General features: G+C 43.3%; 1 protein-coding gene across 2 annotated transcripts in view; it reads left to right on the top strand.

Annotated features, from left to right (window-relative positions):
• Positions 1-16,940, top strand: part of ssbp4 (single stranded DNA binding protein 4) — an 84,633-nt gene that overhangs the window by 51,397 nt on the left and 16,296 nt on the right. For both annotated transcript variants that reach the window (XM_069679335.1, XM_069679334.1), the window contains exon 5: positions 12,020-12,109. In XM_069679335.1, coding sequence (XP_069535436.1) covers positions 12,020-12,109 — 90 coding nt within the window. The remainder of the gene's footprint in view (positions 1-12,019; positions 12,110-16,940) is intronic.

The raw sequence follows: 16,940 nt of genomic DNA, 5'->3' as shown, positions 1-16,940 counted from the left end.
ACCCAACCCCCCAATGTCTGGCGCTCAGGAGGACTGCTCCTATGGGAATGCCTCTTCCTGCCTGGTCCAACACACACACACACGCACACACACACACGCACACACACAAAGACCCAGACACACGTATCCTCTAAAATAGAAATGGGGTGAGTGGATCAGACCGGCGTGAGATGGTTTTAAATGTCTGTTCTGTTTCTGTTGGTTGCTAAGTGTGAGACAGACTCGCAGAGTGGACGAGCGAGGATCGCCTTAATGTCGAATGTGCAGGCGTGTAACTTTTGTCTAGTTAAAAATGAGTCGTAGGCTGTGACTAGACTTTCTTTACTCGATTTCCCTCATCCTGTCTCCCCTGCACACAGTTTACTCAGCTCATTTCTGCTATTACCACGCTATAGAGCATAATATATGGTAATTCTTTAACCGTTTGGAGCTAAAGACGTCTGACTCCCGCTTTGAGGTCCACCGCGTTGCTTTAGGCGCTGAGGAATGTGTACAGCCCGACTGTAACTCCCTCTCTCTCTCTTTCTTTCTCTATGTTCACAGCATACTGTACCTCCACTTCCCTCTCCCTTTCATTTTGCACCTTCTCAGCGCTGCAGAAATAAAATCCAGTTGTGCGAGCATACCATGAGAGACTGTAAGCGAGAGAGAAGAAGTCAGCGCGAGAATATGAAAGAATGCCACAGAATAAGGAGGAGGTAGATATTGCTAACAAGGTTGCCAGAGACTCTTTTCATTTTTAATAGTCCCGTAGGAGGTCTGGCTGATAAAGTGTTATGTTATATTATTAAATCTTGGCAAAGTTTGAGCTGCAACAGATTCAGTCAGTAGCAAGTGTGAAAGGGAGTCTGCAGGTTAGATAAACTGCTGCAAAATAATGGACAGGTTCGTTCAGCCTGTAAAGACACACGGGCGTTTCCTACAAGCTTCTACATTTCAATAATGTATGTGATTGGCTAATACACCAATTTAACGACTGATTAAGCGCTGCAGTCTGGAAAAAATTGCTACAGGTTCCATTTTTTTGCAGGGCAAAGGTCAACCTGCACACAGCCTTAAATCCACAGGCCAGACTCCCTTTAGATTCACGTAAAAGTGTGCGTTTATCTTCAAGAATTTCCCATCCAAATTGACAACTTAGCTTTCACAATATCATGTGTCTCCACTGCGCGTACCAGTAGGTGTTAAATTTGTCCACTTTTCCCTGCAAATGTGCAGTTTCGGTGCACAAACAGGAAATGACGCAACACAGAACTCTGGGATCCGTCCTGTGAAAACATGCTTGTTTTTGTGGGGTAGAGAAATTCCCCACATCACAGATGATTCATTTACACTTTATGGAAAGAAGAGGGAAAAAAGAAGGTGTGGTGTCAATTGAGTTCCAGTGTTTTTGTCCACAATTTGTGCGTGTAATAATGTGTGTTGCTAAGATCAATGAGAAGAATCATTTTGCCGATTACCAGCCTCCTCTCTGCTCGCTAATTGACATTTTTAAAGCCTTGCTAACATTTCCTTTGGTCCTCTTCCATATTTATTTACCATTACTTCCTGTGTCATTCTTGCACAATCTTTCATCGCATATTCATTAATGTAAATATTATGTAGGAGACAGAAATGTAGTTAATATTTGCAGAATCTAATCAGTAGAAGAAAACATCAGTGTTATCTGTGATCTAATGTAAACACTTTGTAGGATATAGAAGGTGGATGTCAGAACCTGCAGCAAATACGTATATGCATATATGTAAATGTCACTGTTGCTCGCTAAATGTCACTGTGTAGTGCACATATGGACTCGCCTATATGGGCCTTTGCAGTTGCCTGGTAATGTGTCCATGTGCCTGAGTGTTTGCACATGTACTGTACAGCATGTGTTAAAGGAAAATCTCTCCAATGGATCCTGTGATGCTGCTATTAATCAAGGATGTTCGGTGCATTAGTGTTGTCTGTTATGATGATGAAATGTTGATCATTTACATGCCTTTTTAATGGTACCAGATTTTCATGGATGTCTCCAAAAGTGGCAACAAAAGTCTTGAAAGAAGTTGACGTTTTGTGGCTAATTTCTTCAACATCTGAACCAGTTGGCAAAAGCTGCATTGCATTCTGGTCTACGGAGGCAGAGCAGAAGTTCTCTGTGCTTCTTTTATACTTGATTTGTCTTTGTGTCATTGTTGAATGTTTGAGTGAAAGGGCAGCTCAACAAGTTCAGTCTTGAGCTATGATTGTGAGGTACTGACAGGAGAACATGTGACTTAATGATCATATTTTACCTAGCAGGAATATTTGGTACATAAATGGACTGCACTTGGATCTTCAAACCACTCAGAGCGCTTTACACTGCTGCCACATTCACCCTTTCACACACACATTCAAGCACTGATGGCAGACGCTACCAAGCAAGATGCCATCAGGCTCGACTCAAATACATTCAAATACATTTGTTGGTCATGTCTTTGGTAGCAATTTTGGGTTCATTCTCTCGCCCAAGGATACTTTGTCATGTAGACTGCATATACCAGGAAAAGAACCACTGACTTCCAGTTAAAAGACGACTCACTCTACCACTGAGCCACACCCACACCAAATATTTACATTTTTACCAGGAATAAAACTGATATGCCAGGGATTGAACCGCCAACTTCAAATTAGAGGACAACCCACTCCACTTCTATGCCACAGTTCAACTGAATATCTACATTTTTACCAGGAAAATATACCAGGGATCGAACCATCGATCATCCAATTTGAGGGCAAACCGCTCTACCTCGGAGCCACTTTCGCCCTAAAAATGCCAATTTTACCAGGAAAAAAAACAGTGATATGCCAGGTATTGAGCTGCGGATCTTCCATATAGAGGACAACCCACTCTATCTCAGGGCCACTGCCGCCCTAAATGTTTAAATTTTTACCAGGAAAGAACAGTTATATGCCAGGGATTGAACCACGACTTCCAATTAGAGGACCAGCCATTCTACCTCTGAGCCACAACCCCCCAAATATTCACATTTTTGACAGGAAGAAAACCTGTAATATGCTAGGGATCGAACCGCCGACTTCCAATTAGAGGACAACCCACTCTATCTCTGAACCACAGCCCCCCAAATATAAATTTTTTTTAATAGGAAGAAAAGTAGCATCACAAACGATCATGTACAGCTTGTGTCAAAGTGTTTTATCTGCCTCTAAGTGTTTATGTGCGCTACCACCTGTGAAGTGGCCTTTCAGGGGATGATCTACCTGCTCCGCCCTGATCTGCAGCCTCTCTGACCTGCAGAGCTGAGCGCTGACTGAAGCCCCGCTGCAAACACACTCCACGTCAGGACTCAGTGAATAAGAGCTGCGGTGGCGTGACACCAGACACTTATTTCAGAGGACAGGAGGGAGATCGAGCATGATAAAATCATTTTCCCTAATCTCTCTCTCCTGTCTCTCAGACAAACGTTACACACCTCTCATTCTTTTACAGTTTTATTCACATTACGTTTTGTCTCCAAGCTCCAAGCATTCTATTATTCCCTAATTAGCAGCATTAATAATCTTCAATTAGGCATAAAGCTTTGAGTGCACATAGAAGTCTGCCTCTTTCATTCAAAGTGTGTGTGTGTTTGTGTGTGTGTGTGTTTGTATGTGTGGACAAGCGTCATCATGACACCCTGTCCTCTGGTTCTCTGGTGGCTTTCCACCCAACACCAACTGCCTAATGAGGGAGTGAAAGGCCACAGGCAGAGGGGGTGGGGGCTGCATATATGTGTGTGTGTTGTGCGTGTGTGTGTATGTGTGCGTGTGTGTGTAATTAAAGAGCAGTGCCAGCAGGGGGGACCTGTGTTAGAAAGGGTCACCAGAGCGAGCAGCAGGCCATCGCCAACCTTTGGTCATTATCTACCGACACCGCCAATAAAGGCTTCTGGGTGTGTGTGTGTGTTAATGCCTGTGTGTGTGTTTGTGTGTATATGTCAGGAGGCCAGCTGCTAAATTACTTTACATCAATACTGTATGTGTGCTGCGCTCTCTGCGTATGCATGTTTGTGTCAGTTTCATTTAGCTTACAGTTTAGCGCTAAAGCTCCGAGTAGGACTGGGTTAATCAGTCGTGTCTCTGCAGAGCTTCAGCTGAAGAATGTTTTTATTATTGATGAATATATTGATTACTTCCTTAATTCTTCATTAAAGTATTAAGTCTGCAAACTTTGTGAGAAGTGTTCTTCACAAAGCACAACGCACATTTTTAAATAGCTTGTTTTGTTCCAACTGCGAACCTAAAATGAAAAGGTATTCCACTTCAATGATGGAAAACTTCAGAAGCATTGGCATCTGTGTTTGATAAAGGATGATTAATTGATTATTAAAATAGTAGCAGACTGTTTGTTTTGACTCTAGATTGATTTAAAACATTGTGATTTATCAAAGAGGCGTATAAATACTTAAATTAACAGTATGATAGTTTGGGTTCTTTTTACTATGTGGCTCTTATTTTGAGACATAATTATGGTGGACCAATGGAAAGGCTGTAACAGCAGAGTCCTATTGGGCATGACCTAATTGGTCACATGATCAGAGAGGTTAATAACAGGTTAATTGGTAATATTAATTAACATGTCAGCCAGATCTACGGCAAGTACAGTAGGTCAAATTTAACCAGTTTTTTTGTGTGTGTTTAAATTGATGGATGTTTATAAGACACTGTTTGGGAAATAATATGACAACAATATGAATGTACAACAAGGTCACACCATCAGAGAGAAAATCTCAGCATTGAACTCTGTCTGTTAAATGTCAGGCTTTCAAATAGGAATGTGCTGAAGTGAAATCTGACTTTTAATCGTCCTACAACTTTGTCTCAGTCTTTTTTGCTTGCTTGTTTTCCTTTATTTATTTCATGTTGTTTTGCCTGTCATGTGCTATAGATCCCTCGCCTTCATCCTGTCAGCTGCCATCAGCCCGCAGAGAGTCACCACATCAATATCATGTTTACACGCGGAAGAAATTGACAAAAGAATTGTCTGTGTTTCTGCATTTGTTTGTTTCATCTCAGAGCAGATTTTTTTTCCTGGCGTCTGCGTGCTCGTATGTGTGCACTAGTGTGTGTGTTTATTGATACCATCTGCACTCCAGAGTGTGTTGTTCTCTCCTGTCAGGTAGTATGTGTGTGAGTTGCCATGAATGGTGAGCCTGAGAGGCAGCAACGGGAGTAAAAGCAGGTGCTCCAGGGCAGCAGGGGGAGAGACGGGCGACTTCCCCCAGCCGCGGTGCCTTCCCCCTGGGCTTCCAGCTCCGAGCGCTGCCTTGGTAGCTCGGAGGCGGCTCCAGGCTCCTGGGGCTACTGATGCCTGGGAGGAGATGCTTGGGAGTCAGAGGCAATACAGGGAGGAGGGATGTGTGTGTGTGTGTGTTTGTTTGTGTTTGTGTGTGTTCTGTGGGGGGATCCCAAGCAGATTTGTTTGCCGGTAATTAATTCACCTGATTGACATAACAGCTGCTGGAGCTATGGGAAGGCAATGGCACGTGTGTGTGTGTGTAATATATACAGTATACACCCAGTCAGGCATACTCGGCTGCATACCTGTTGTGTGTGTGTACGTCTGTACAGGCATCGTCTCCCGCCATTGAGGGCATTTCCAGGGTTGGGACTCGGGTTCCTGGCAGAGCAGCTCAGCAGCTCTCCGTCTTCCATCGATTAGACCCGTCTGTCGGCCGACAGCCCCGCTTACACACTCCTGCCTCTGCGCTAATCTTTATAGAGTCGACTCCTCTGACAGAGTTATTGGAGCACTTGAAGCTGAGGAGAGAGGAGGAGAAGGAGGGCTGTGACAGGAGGACAAATTGGGAGAAGGGAGGAGAAAGTGATGGTGTATCTTATTCGTTTATGGCGATTGTGGAGATGCAAAATGCAAGATAAAACCAGCTGTTAGTCTGCAAATCAGTCTGCAAGCGACAGAAAGTACACCTAAAGACAGACAATGGAGTATTCATTCATGCGTGATCACAGCCGTACCTACACATCCCTGTTTATACCAGAGCAGACGTCACTTTTAACTGAAGGATGAGCCTTTTTTTCTGATTAAGCCTCAATCCTTTCTTTGCATACCTCCTGCATCAAGGACGAGTTCTTTACATTAACAGCCTCGACCCGTCTGCATTTTCAGCTGTATTCACAGTTTGTGCTTTTTTTGTTGTAGCCAAGGAGCAGACAAAGAGCGAGGGAGAAAACGAGAGACTGTAGCAGATATAAACAGTAGAATGAGAGAGACACGTAGAGCCCTTGAGTGAATAATGTAAGCTAAAGAAGAGTTGGATTGGACTGTGTGTGTGTGTGTGTGTGTGTGTGTGTGTGTGTTTGTTAGTGTTAAACTTTGTCTACAGAGCCTGAGGGTACCAGTATGGACTTTTAACATTTTTATGTGTTTGTGAACATTTTATAATGTTTGTGTGTGTGTGTTTGTGAGTAATAGAAAGTGTGTGGTTGGGGGTCACTGAGCACTGTACAGTCAGTCTGAGCCCCTGCGATCCGACAGGAACACAAGCTTGCACACGCATTCACAGACACACTCACACAGGCACTAACAGGTCGGTATCAGTGTTGTTGTGGCCAGCAGGTAGCAGTGTGTTGGCCTGCTTGTCTGGACCCAGATAACAGCAGATCCATTACCCCCTGGAAGCCGAGGTCTGATCACCGGACAGATAGAGCCGCTCACTCACTGTCTGTGGGCAAACCGGCCGGCCAGCGAGCCAGCGTGCCTCCAACATGGAGCTAAATAGGATCACAACCGGGGGCACGAGGAGAGCAGACCCCTTCTTTTAGAGGAGATGATCAAATACATTTTTTTGTCATTTACTCATGAGTACAGTTTGAATATGTTGGCTAGTGACGTTAGCCTATTTTAATTCATTGTCAGAAACTGGCGCAAACAAGATTAAGCTAACAGTGTAGCCTCATGTGTGTTATGTGTAGTACATAGTCTACGGACAGTATGGAAGCAAATTAGGTATTTAATAAACATGAAAAGCTGTTAAAACTTTAAAGAATAGTTCTATATTATAGATAAGTTACTATGTGTATGCTGTCTTTACAAGAGAAGCTAGTGGGAGACATAAGCCACAACTAGCATAGGTTAGCTAGCTAGCATAAAGGCTCACTTCATTTCTCATTTGTTTCTCAAGTGTAACATTTTGAATTGTGGCTTTTGGTTTGTACCTTATTTTAACCTTATTTTAATATTTCTAGTAGTATTGACCCATTGAGATGTTTATTATAGGGATTTTAAGGTGCTGGTAGCTGAATTTTGTAACCTTTGGGTAGAGATAAGCTAGCTGTTTCTCCCTCTTTTTAAGTCTTTATGCTAGGCAAAGTTACGCTTCTGGCTCCAGCTTAATAGCTAACATAGACACATTCGATTGACTATTTCATCTAAGTCTCAGCAAAAAGCAATCAAGTGTTTTCCCCCAGAATGTCAAAATAGGCCTTTGAACAGATTGCTCCCTGATGTTCGAGGCATTCAGGAAGATGAGCTTTAACCTGCCTTCAAATGGCTAGCAGAGACATGAAAAAGAGCCTCAATGAGTTTGTCCCTCCTTTGGCATGTAGGAAAAAAATGCTCACCTTAAAACACAAAATATTCTTTTAAATATGAACTGAAATAGCGATAAATCAGGGTCACACAAGAGAGAACAGCCTGGAAGATATTGAACACTTAATTGATCTTTTAGCTCTTTTCCAATATGGAGGAGGAGGCAGCAGAATCAAGTATAAAGATGTTATACAGCAAATATGCAATATCGTTAGTTTAAAACAGGAGCTAAATGAAGACTTCTCTTATGAAAATGTATGTGGAAGGAATAAAGACAGTGTCATGAAATGCAGGTTTTATGCAGGCGCAGAGAGAGTGAGACAGGGAGTGTGATGTGTGTGTGTAGTTAACACTGCTCAGGTTTTGTGTATCAGTTCTGTTTGTGTGCAGAGAGAGAAAAAGGGAGAGATAGTGGCAAACAGGGCAGCTATCAAAAGCCACAGGCTGCTTTAAACTCCATCTCTGTTTCTTCTTCTCTCTCTCTCTCTCTCTCTCTCTCTCTCGCACCCCGCTCGCTCTCGCTCTGCTCCCTGGCCATGCTGATGATTGACGGCCTGAGGGTTTTAATGGGCACTGGAGAGCAGGAGCTGAGGTCGGGGTTGTCATGGCAACTAGGAGAAGGGGCCTTTTGCTGCTGCTTCACCTGAGTACTGTGGAGCCTCGCACACACACACACACACACACACACACACACACACACACACACACACACACACGTTAGCCACACATACCAGCACCACTTCCATTCACTCTTCCTCCTCTCCGTGCGATGCCCCGCCTTTCTTCCTGCTACCTCTGGCCTCCTCTCTTCCTTTTCACATTTTCATTTCCATTCTTCTTCTTTTCTTCTTCTCTCTCACCGTCTCTCTCTGCCGATCCCTCAGTAGATAATACTCAGCTGGTTAACTGTGTGTGTGTGTGTTTTTCCTGTCCTATTGTTCGATAACCGCTCACAATCACACAGTTTAAAGGGTCCAGCTGAGGTCAAAAGTGTCCAAAAATCCCTCTGTGTTCATTTAACACTGATGTTTGCTCTGTTATGTCTGCTACTGAGGTTTTCATTGACGCATGATCCGATACAGAAAAGTAGAAAATACACCTGAGATATGATTTTGTTTTTTAAAGAGAAACCATTTGAAGCCTCAGGAAGCAACAGCCAACTTTTCAGGGCTTCCAGTGTAGCCAGTGGTTAGCCATAAAGGACTTCCATGGCGTCCTTATTGGTGCGCTGCATCGTTGACTTGAGAAGCGAGTATAGAGTTTGAGTTGAGATACGACGTCTAAGAACGGTCAGATTATAGAAAAAAATAAAAAGCTAAATCCACATCAGATGCAGCCAACGAGAGGCAGGAATGCTTTGCACTCCAGTTAGAGGTTTTCACGGGTCCAAAATGTCATGCCCGAACCCAAAGAGACTATTATTTGGAAGCTGCCAGTGTTGTCCGAATCTGACCTGTCACACACACACAGCACTTATCATGACCAGTGCTAATCACGGCCGGTTCTTCCCAGATCCACTCAGGGATTACACATAATGTTGGACAGACCCTGAACCCGGGGTTATAGAATGAGTCCTGACTTGGAACCTGTTGCCCACACAAAACGTGGCCCGAGCCCATCCAGGTAAGGGTCCCGGGTCCTAGGGTTCTGTTGGACCCGTGAAGACCTCTACTTCCAATACCAAATCCTGTTCTGCAGAATCTGCAAATGGAGATTAGACTCTAAAAGTCCAAAATGTGCTTACAGTCAGAAGACCCAAACAGATAGAGAACACCACCTAACGGGCAGCAGCCATCAGAAAAGGGAGCAAAACATGTAATTTTCCTTCTTACGGTTCACATTTCACACTGTCCAGCCACAAAAAACATTTTTATCTTACAATTATTGTGATTAGAAGCAAAACTGGTAATTTGCTTGCTCGGACCCACCACGTTTTTAGACTGAAAGGACCTACTGTTCTTGGGTTGTCTCTCAGCTAACGATAAGACTCCAGCTAGGATCAGACTGCAAATCTTTTTTATGTAAAGTGTCATGAGAACTTTTGTTGTGATTTGCCACTAAATAAATAAAAATTGATTCATTGATTGATTGAACCATTAACCTAACAGTTAGACAAAATCCATTGTTAAATTGTATATCATTCTTTCTCTTCTGTCAGTAGCTGTTAAAAACAGTTATAACTTTGTGATGCTGGGGGCATTGCTAGCAAGTTAGCTGCACTCTTCTCTGCTTTCTGGTTTGGTAGAAACTCTTGACTTCTTCATGTGTACTGTTGCGGCTGGATAACACACACACACACACACACACACACAAACACTCACGCACACACACACACACAGGCCTCAGAATACTATAGGAGCATCTTTAGCGAACTGTTCTTCTTGTCCGACCTCTCGTCACCCTTTCAGAGATCCATCTGTCTCTTCTTCTCTCCTCCTCCATCGCTCTTGTTCGTCAGCTCTGTCTGATTCAATCTCTCCCTCCCTCTCTCTCTCTCTCTTTCTCTCTCTCTGTCTCTTTTCCCCTCTTTCTCCTCTCTGCTTGTGTCTGACTCCTGTGGATCCGTCCGTGTCCACACTCTGTAAGTCTCTTATGATTTGTTCAGAGTCCCACAGATTCACACCCTCTTACCAGTGCAGAGTGTGTGTGTGTCAGGTGTGTATGTGTGTGTGTGTGTGTCCTGCCTCATGGCCCCGGGGCCTGTTAGTTAGTGTCTGGGCCGTGTGGGTCAGCCGACGGATGGAGGGATTGTTTGCTCTGGAAGTGAGTGAAGCTCTTGTTACGATGGGGGAGGGGCCGGAGGAGAGCTGTGTGTGTGTGTGCGCATAGAGTCTATAATAGTTCCATAGCTTGATTTTTTTCAATTAAAAACGCAATATTTAACTCTATTAAAGCGTTCATGAGCTATTTTGGGATCAGCCGCCTCCATGGCTATTTGTGTAGCTTTATAATTCCTCTATCACAGTGCTGGACTTCCCGGAAACGCACACGATCCGACCGACTTTTTTGGGCCGTGTGTAAATGTGGAGCTCTGACAGAGCAGTTCTGACCGAACGCTGCCTGTCTGCCTCACTGCCTCAGAAGAAAACCAGAGCAGCGAGTGTCACATCTGTCATCTCCCCGATGTTGAAAATCATTATAATTGAGAGCAAAAAATGAAGGAAATAGTGCCAGAAATATATTTGGGGGCCATATTCATACAGGGGGAGCAAGCAGGAACAAAGGCTGCTTTGTATAAATCAGGAGTGTTGTGCTGACAGTTTTTTTTTTACTTAATTTAGATGACAGGGGACAAAAAACAGTGCTAGGAATATTTAAGTCCACCAAAGCCTGAGGATAGAGTGAGTAAAGAGCTGCAATGAAATGTGTTTGTAACATTAAAGCTGCTGTGAGGAACTTTGGGTTTGTGTTGATTTTGGCGCCCCCTGTGGACAAAGCCCCACATCACATCTCTTAGCTGATCCTGTTCATGCTTAAGTGGTGTTTTTTAACAAAAAATCTCATGCTGCTTCCTTTAACAGTCATATGTATCACTGCTATCCTATCACAGCCTATCACTTTAATTTTTGCCCTGTAAAATGTAAACAAAGGCAGCATGCAGTTGATCGCTTCGTTTAACACCTACCCCCCGCCAGCGGTTTCAGGCTTTAAAAATAACTATATAGAAATAATCAATCTTGTAGCTGATGGTCTGGTTTGTTTTTGTAGGTCATATAGAGTCATCAGAATTAATTTAAGTCTGTTTCATAGAAAAAATGAATGTTTCCTGATTTCCTTAATCACCTGAAAATTAAGAAATAGGACGTTCGGCATATTTTAATCATTTTAAAAAAGTAGAAAAACATATTTATCTACCTCAAATTAAGTATTGGTATCAAAACTCTGGGACTTGAAGACACCACTGGAAGGATTTTATTTTGAAGTAGGACAGGAAGTGTTGAGTTTTCATACTGAGACATGCTACATTTCACTCAGAGATTGTTCAAATGTACAATTTGCACATTTTCACATATTTTTCTTCTGTCAAAACTTAGTTTGGAACATTGCAAAGACTTTTTTTTAACAGCTAAACAAAAGTCTTTCAGTGCATTTGTAGAGACTTCCTGTTCGTGACTCTACCTCTCCTGCTTCCTACACCTCTTTCTTGCTATGTATTCAATTTCAGCTGTTTCTGAAAGGGTACAATTGATGGTGCCCTGTAAGAACAGTTTGTTAGATGCTTTAAAGTTCCTTCTAATCTGCATCATGATAGGATAGTTTTGTTTACTTCATTGAATCATGTGAGTTGGTCGGGGTTGGAAGTTTGTTGCAAAGAAGTAATGTAGACATTTTTATGGCTATTATTTCCAGTGAAAATGATTATTTTAACTCCTTTCTGATCTGTTTTATCTTGCAAGTATCTGTTGCACATCAGTCCTAAGTATGTTTTCTTTCTTTCCTGTGTGTTTTCAGAGTGCGGCCGCTGCTCCCAGTCCAGTGATGGGCAACATGCCGCCCAACGACGGCATGCCGGGCGGACCCATGCCCCCGGGCTTCTTTCAAGTAAGAAAAAGAACTTCCCTCACCCGCCTCCACCTTCACCCACAGCTCCCGTGCCCCTCCCACAGCCGCCGCTAAGCCTATCCTTCTGTCTCCTCCTCCTTTTTTAGCCTCTTTAGCCGTCCTAATCCCCGTCCAGATGTGTTCCCTTCTCTGTCTCTCTGCCTCCGTCCCATATGTCTGCGCTCGGGCTGTTAACTCCTGGTGCTCTCCATGACACTGCAGATAAACTGTCTTATAAAGACTTTTTCTGATGTGCCCAAATATGAAATGTTTCCTTAGTGAGCAAGAGAAAGTGCCAGTAGGTGTTTTTTTCTCTGGTTGAGGAGAGGAGAGAAGAGGACAGGAGAGGAGAGGAGGCTATTTTCTGTGGTTTGTGTTGCTTCACTAATTCCTCCTGTCATCACTGTTCTCTGAAGGCTGTCTCCGAGGCTGACGAGGTCACACTCTCTCTCTCTCTGTTTCCATCACTCTCTCCTTTCTCCCTCGTACACAAACATGCAGGCACGCAAGCCCCGTTTGACAGTTTGACACACATTAAACTAGTAACACTCTCAGCATTGAGCTTTTAAAATATCTGCACCTCCGAAGATATTCACTGGATTGGCAGAGGTGAAAAGGGAACTGAACATTTATTTAAAACTGCTCAGCTACTTTAAGTACATACAAAAGTCCTAATGGAGACTATTACTATTAAGATCATTTTTAAAGTTGGAAAGAACTCCCATGAAAATATTAGATCTTGTCACATTGCATCATTGTCAGTACATCCTTTGGGGGCAGCTACATTTTTAGAAACACATAAATCTGTCTACTTTTAAACGGTCTGTTGCTGTTTTGATCCTACAAACTTTCCCATTACCAAAAGCATGCAAGTTAAACTCCCTGCAAAGACCATTCGCCTGCTTATATGTCATCAAACAAGACATACTTGTTGACACTTCCTTAAATAAGAGTCTTCATATGAATAGTTCAACATCTTAGGAAACAGCTAATGTGCTGTCTTGCACATGGTTAGATGAAAAGATTGATAGCACGCTCATGTCTGCATGCTAAATATGTAGCCACCACGAGCAGCCAGTTAGCTTAGCTTAACCGAAGACGAGAAACAGGGGAAAACCACCGGCCTTGCTCTGTCTACATGTAACAAAACCACCTACTTTTTCCACCAGTTTCAGTCTATATGCTAAGCTAAGGTAACCACCTGCTGGCTGCATCTTCATAGACATGAGAGTGGCGTCATCTCAACTCAAATAATGCAATTAAAAGTTGGCGCGCCGGTTTAGCTTAGCGGCCTCTGATATACGGAGGCTTAGTCCTCGATGCGGCGGCCCCGGGTTCAACTCCAACCTTTGGCCTCCTGCCACGTGTCATCCCCACTCTCTCTCCCTCTGTTTCCGACACTATCCACCATCCTCTCTCTCAAAAAATGGCATAAAAGGCCAAAAAATTGTTTAAAAAATGCAATAAAATTAAATAAATGTCTTTCCAAAAATGCCAAAAGATATTACTTTAAGTGTGATAGCAAGCACTGCGGTTAAAATGAAAGTAATCATTAGATTCAGCTCTAAAAAATGTACAAATATTACGTCCAAATCTCTTCATGTTATTGTGTTTATATGTTTTATATATATACATATATAAGGAATAATAACATTGACTATAAGATTATATAATAATAAGACTATACATCTTATTAATGGTTTATCAAGTATACATCTTCTCCTATTGGTCGTTTAGTGCCTCTGATGTGTAAATACATCCCGTGTGGAACTGTACGGCCATTTGCCTGCATTGTTTTGTACGGGTTGATTGGCAGCATGTCGTGTGCTGTGCAGCCCGCATGTCTGTGTGTGTGTGTGTGTGTGTGTGTGCGTGCGTGCAGCAGTCGTGGAGAATGTTAATGATGTATGAGCAGTGAGCAGGCCAGGGAGAAAGCTATCTGATGGTGTTGCATGAGTGACATTGCTTTCCATAAATAGACCCTGTGTGCACGGCAGACAGACAGACAGACAGGCAGATAGACAGGATGGGCAGAGGGGAGAGCAATATTCAGTCTCTTCTCTTCCCTGTGCTTAGCTCAGCTAATCTGAGCAGGCAAAGGTAGAAAAACATAAAAGAAAAGAAAAACAGACACAATTTTCTGCACCATTTCCAAACTTGCATCAGATTGTCCTTAATCAAGCAGACAGTGTCGCCAGAACAGCAGCATATTTAAATGTGTGTCCATATGCTATTGCAACTTGAATAGACTATAGCCACACACACTGCTCAGGTAGCTGCACTCCCTGGTGAACTAATGGTTGCGGTCGTCGCTGAAAGTGCAGGATGCTGACTTTTCTGCAGCCATTTATTCATTCAGGTGAAGGGGAGGCAAAAAAAAGTCCTCCCACATATTGCTGAGATTTTACTCATGTTTTATGTTTTTGTAGTGAATGTTCAAATGATAGTACCGACTAAATCTGATATTTCTCCGAGCTTTAGTCATTTCCCTCCTCGGCTCCGGGTCGGCTTCCTTCTCCCTCTCCTCTCTCCTTCGCACGCCCGGCATCCTTCTCCATGACATTTCCTCACTCTCTCCATTTCCCTTGTCTTTGAAACTATTATTTTCTCGCTCTCACACACACTGCCTCAGTGACACATGCTTACTCACCGACTCTGTTGTGTGTGTGTGTGTGTGTGTGTGTGTGTGTGTGTGTGAACTGTTTGCTGTGTGTGTGTTGCAGAATTCGTTCCCAGTTGCACTAGCAGGGTAATTAACATAGGTGACCCCCAACACTGTTATTGGCTCCAGTCCTGGGAGAGAGGGATGAGGGGGCAAAGGAGGGACAGAGGAGGAAAAATGGAGGCATAGGGAGGAGGCTAGCATGCCCCCCCCGATCTGTAGCTGTAGGACGAGCTGGTCGTTGGTGGGAATAAAGAGGAAGAAGGCAAATATAGCAGGTAGAGTCGGTGTTAGTGTGAGGATCTCTATACATTTGGTTTATAATCCTCCTCTGCTCTCAGAGAGAGTCCATCGCTGCTGCATCACGGCCCTCTGGGGAGGACAAGCAAAGGGGGAGATGACGGGGGGAGGAGGAAGAGGGAGGAGCAGCGGCGAGGAGAGTTAATGACAGGGAGATGGAGGGAAGGAAAGGACAGTGAGACGTCAGGAAAAGCTTTAAAAATTTGGCATCTTCAGAGGTGTGATCCCAAAAATGCCTTGATTTTAACCTTGTAAAAATCTCCTTGTGATGTTGTTCATGTGCTACAAGACATATCAGGGACAACATAAGCAGTCGTCTCCATTGCCTGTCTGCTTTTAAACTGCAGTGTACCAAGGACAGGCTGAACAACACGTTTTCAGATTGGCAGGTTTGAGACGTCACAAACCTAAGGAGCCAATCCCGTTAATGGACGGGGTGACGCTATGCATATCATTATGTGCAACCTATGGCAACCACTTCGGCGATGTGACTACATTTCAAGCTTAGTTTAAACAAGTCACCACTAAACGATGGCAGAGACGCGTTTCGTTTTCGCAACAGAGGGGCAGTTGTACATTTGCATAGTGGGCGGGGACTATGTAGATTCAGGACTTTTTAATGAGAGAAAAGGAGGAGACGCCTTGGGAGGATTTTTACAAGGTAATTAAACGTATTTTGCAGAAAAAACATATCAAACACAATTTATTATTTCAAGCAGAACATTTTATATGTCTTAGAACATGACTGGAGCTTCTCTTTAAAGGTATAATAAGTAGGATTTTTCCTTGCATTTTGCCAACAACACATTTTTATGCTCCATCTGTCGAATAATCCCTCTCTGCTGACCTTATTCTCTGATCTACACGTGGAACGTCAGGTACGCACAAAACTTAATGCGCTCACTTAAGTCTGTAAACCAGTCGGGGTGGGGCAGCCTCTTTTTTCCAAACACTGGAATGGCTCTTCTTGCCAAAATAAGGATCCAAAGTCAAGGGCTGTGTGTTTTACTGCAGGTAATTGCGGCTCTTTAGGGACAACAGCAAAAAAAAAAAAAAGAACACCAAGAGGATTAGGTTTGATTACACTTTTAAGAACAAGGTATCAAAGACTTATTTAAGAACCTGTTCAAAGCTGACACATGGCAGCCACAAGTAGAATTAGGGAGACATCTGCTCGCAGTCATTTATGTATCAAAGGTAAGAGCGATCGCAGGGTGCAGTTTGGTCAGTTGTTCAACAAAGATGCAGATTAATAAGGTGCAGGAAGGCAAGGCGGCTTTAAAAAGTGATAGTTGAAGAATGGTGGATAAGGGTCAAAGGTCAAATCTGATAGTTTGGTTTGTGTCTGGCTTTTAGTAGAGGATGTAGGCTGATGGTTTGGATGCTCAATGATGGACAGAAATATAGTTATGAGGTGGATTTTCCTCGACTCAAAACAGCTTATATCTCCCAAACTCTGCCTATATAACAAAGACTTCAACTCTTTTGACTCGTCGACAAAGGACGCCAAAAGAAAGTGCATAAAAGGCTTTGTTACACATTTAAATCTGAAGTACGGCTGTGAATACAAACCAAAAAAAAAATACAGACGTGAGTGTGCAGGTAAAACTTTTCACTCCTGTCTGAACTGAACCACCATTGAGGAGACATACTGCCTTTTGACTCGTATCGCCGCTGCGTATCCTTGAGAGGACAGCGACAAAACTGATACCGAGCAGTTCTTGAATGACAGACACTTAAAGATGAGAGGCATTCCTCGACGTTTTCTCAGCCCATTGTCTGCCTGTGGAAGACTCAGTTCAAACAGTCACTATAGTTAAACACTGATTTCTATGTAGGCTTTGTCTCCTACTGTGCATCCTTTATCCC

Source organism: Semicossyphus pulcher, unplaced genomic scaffold, assembly GCF_022749685.1.
Source record: "Semicossyphus pulcher isolate SPU_LCO1_2020_fin unplaced genomic scaffold, fSemPul1.0.p SCAF_4, whole genome shotgun sequence".
NCBI classification, from domain to species: Eukaryota; Metazoa; Chordata; class Actinopteri; order Labriformes; family Labridae; genus Semicossyphus; species Semicossyphus pulcher.
This window is presented reverse-complemented; position numbering and strand designations above follow the sequence as displayed.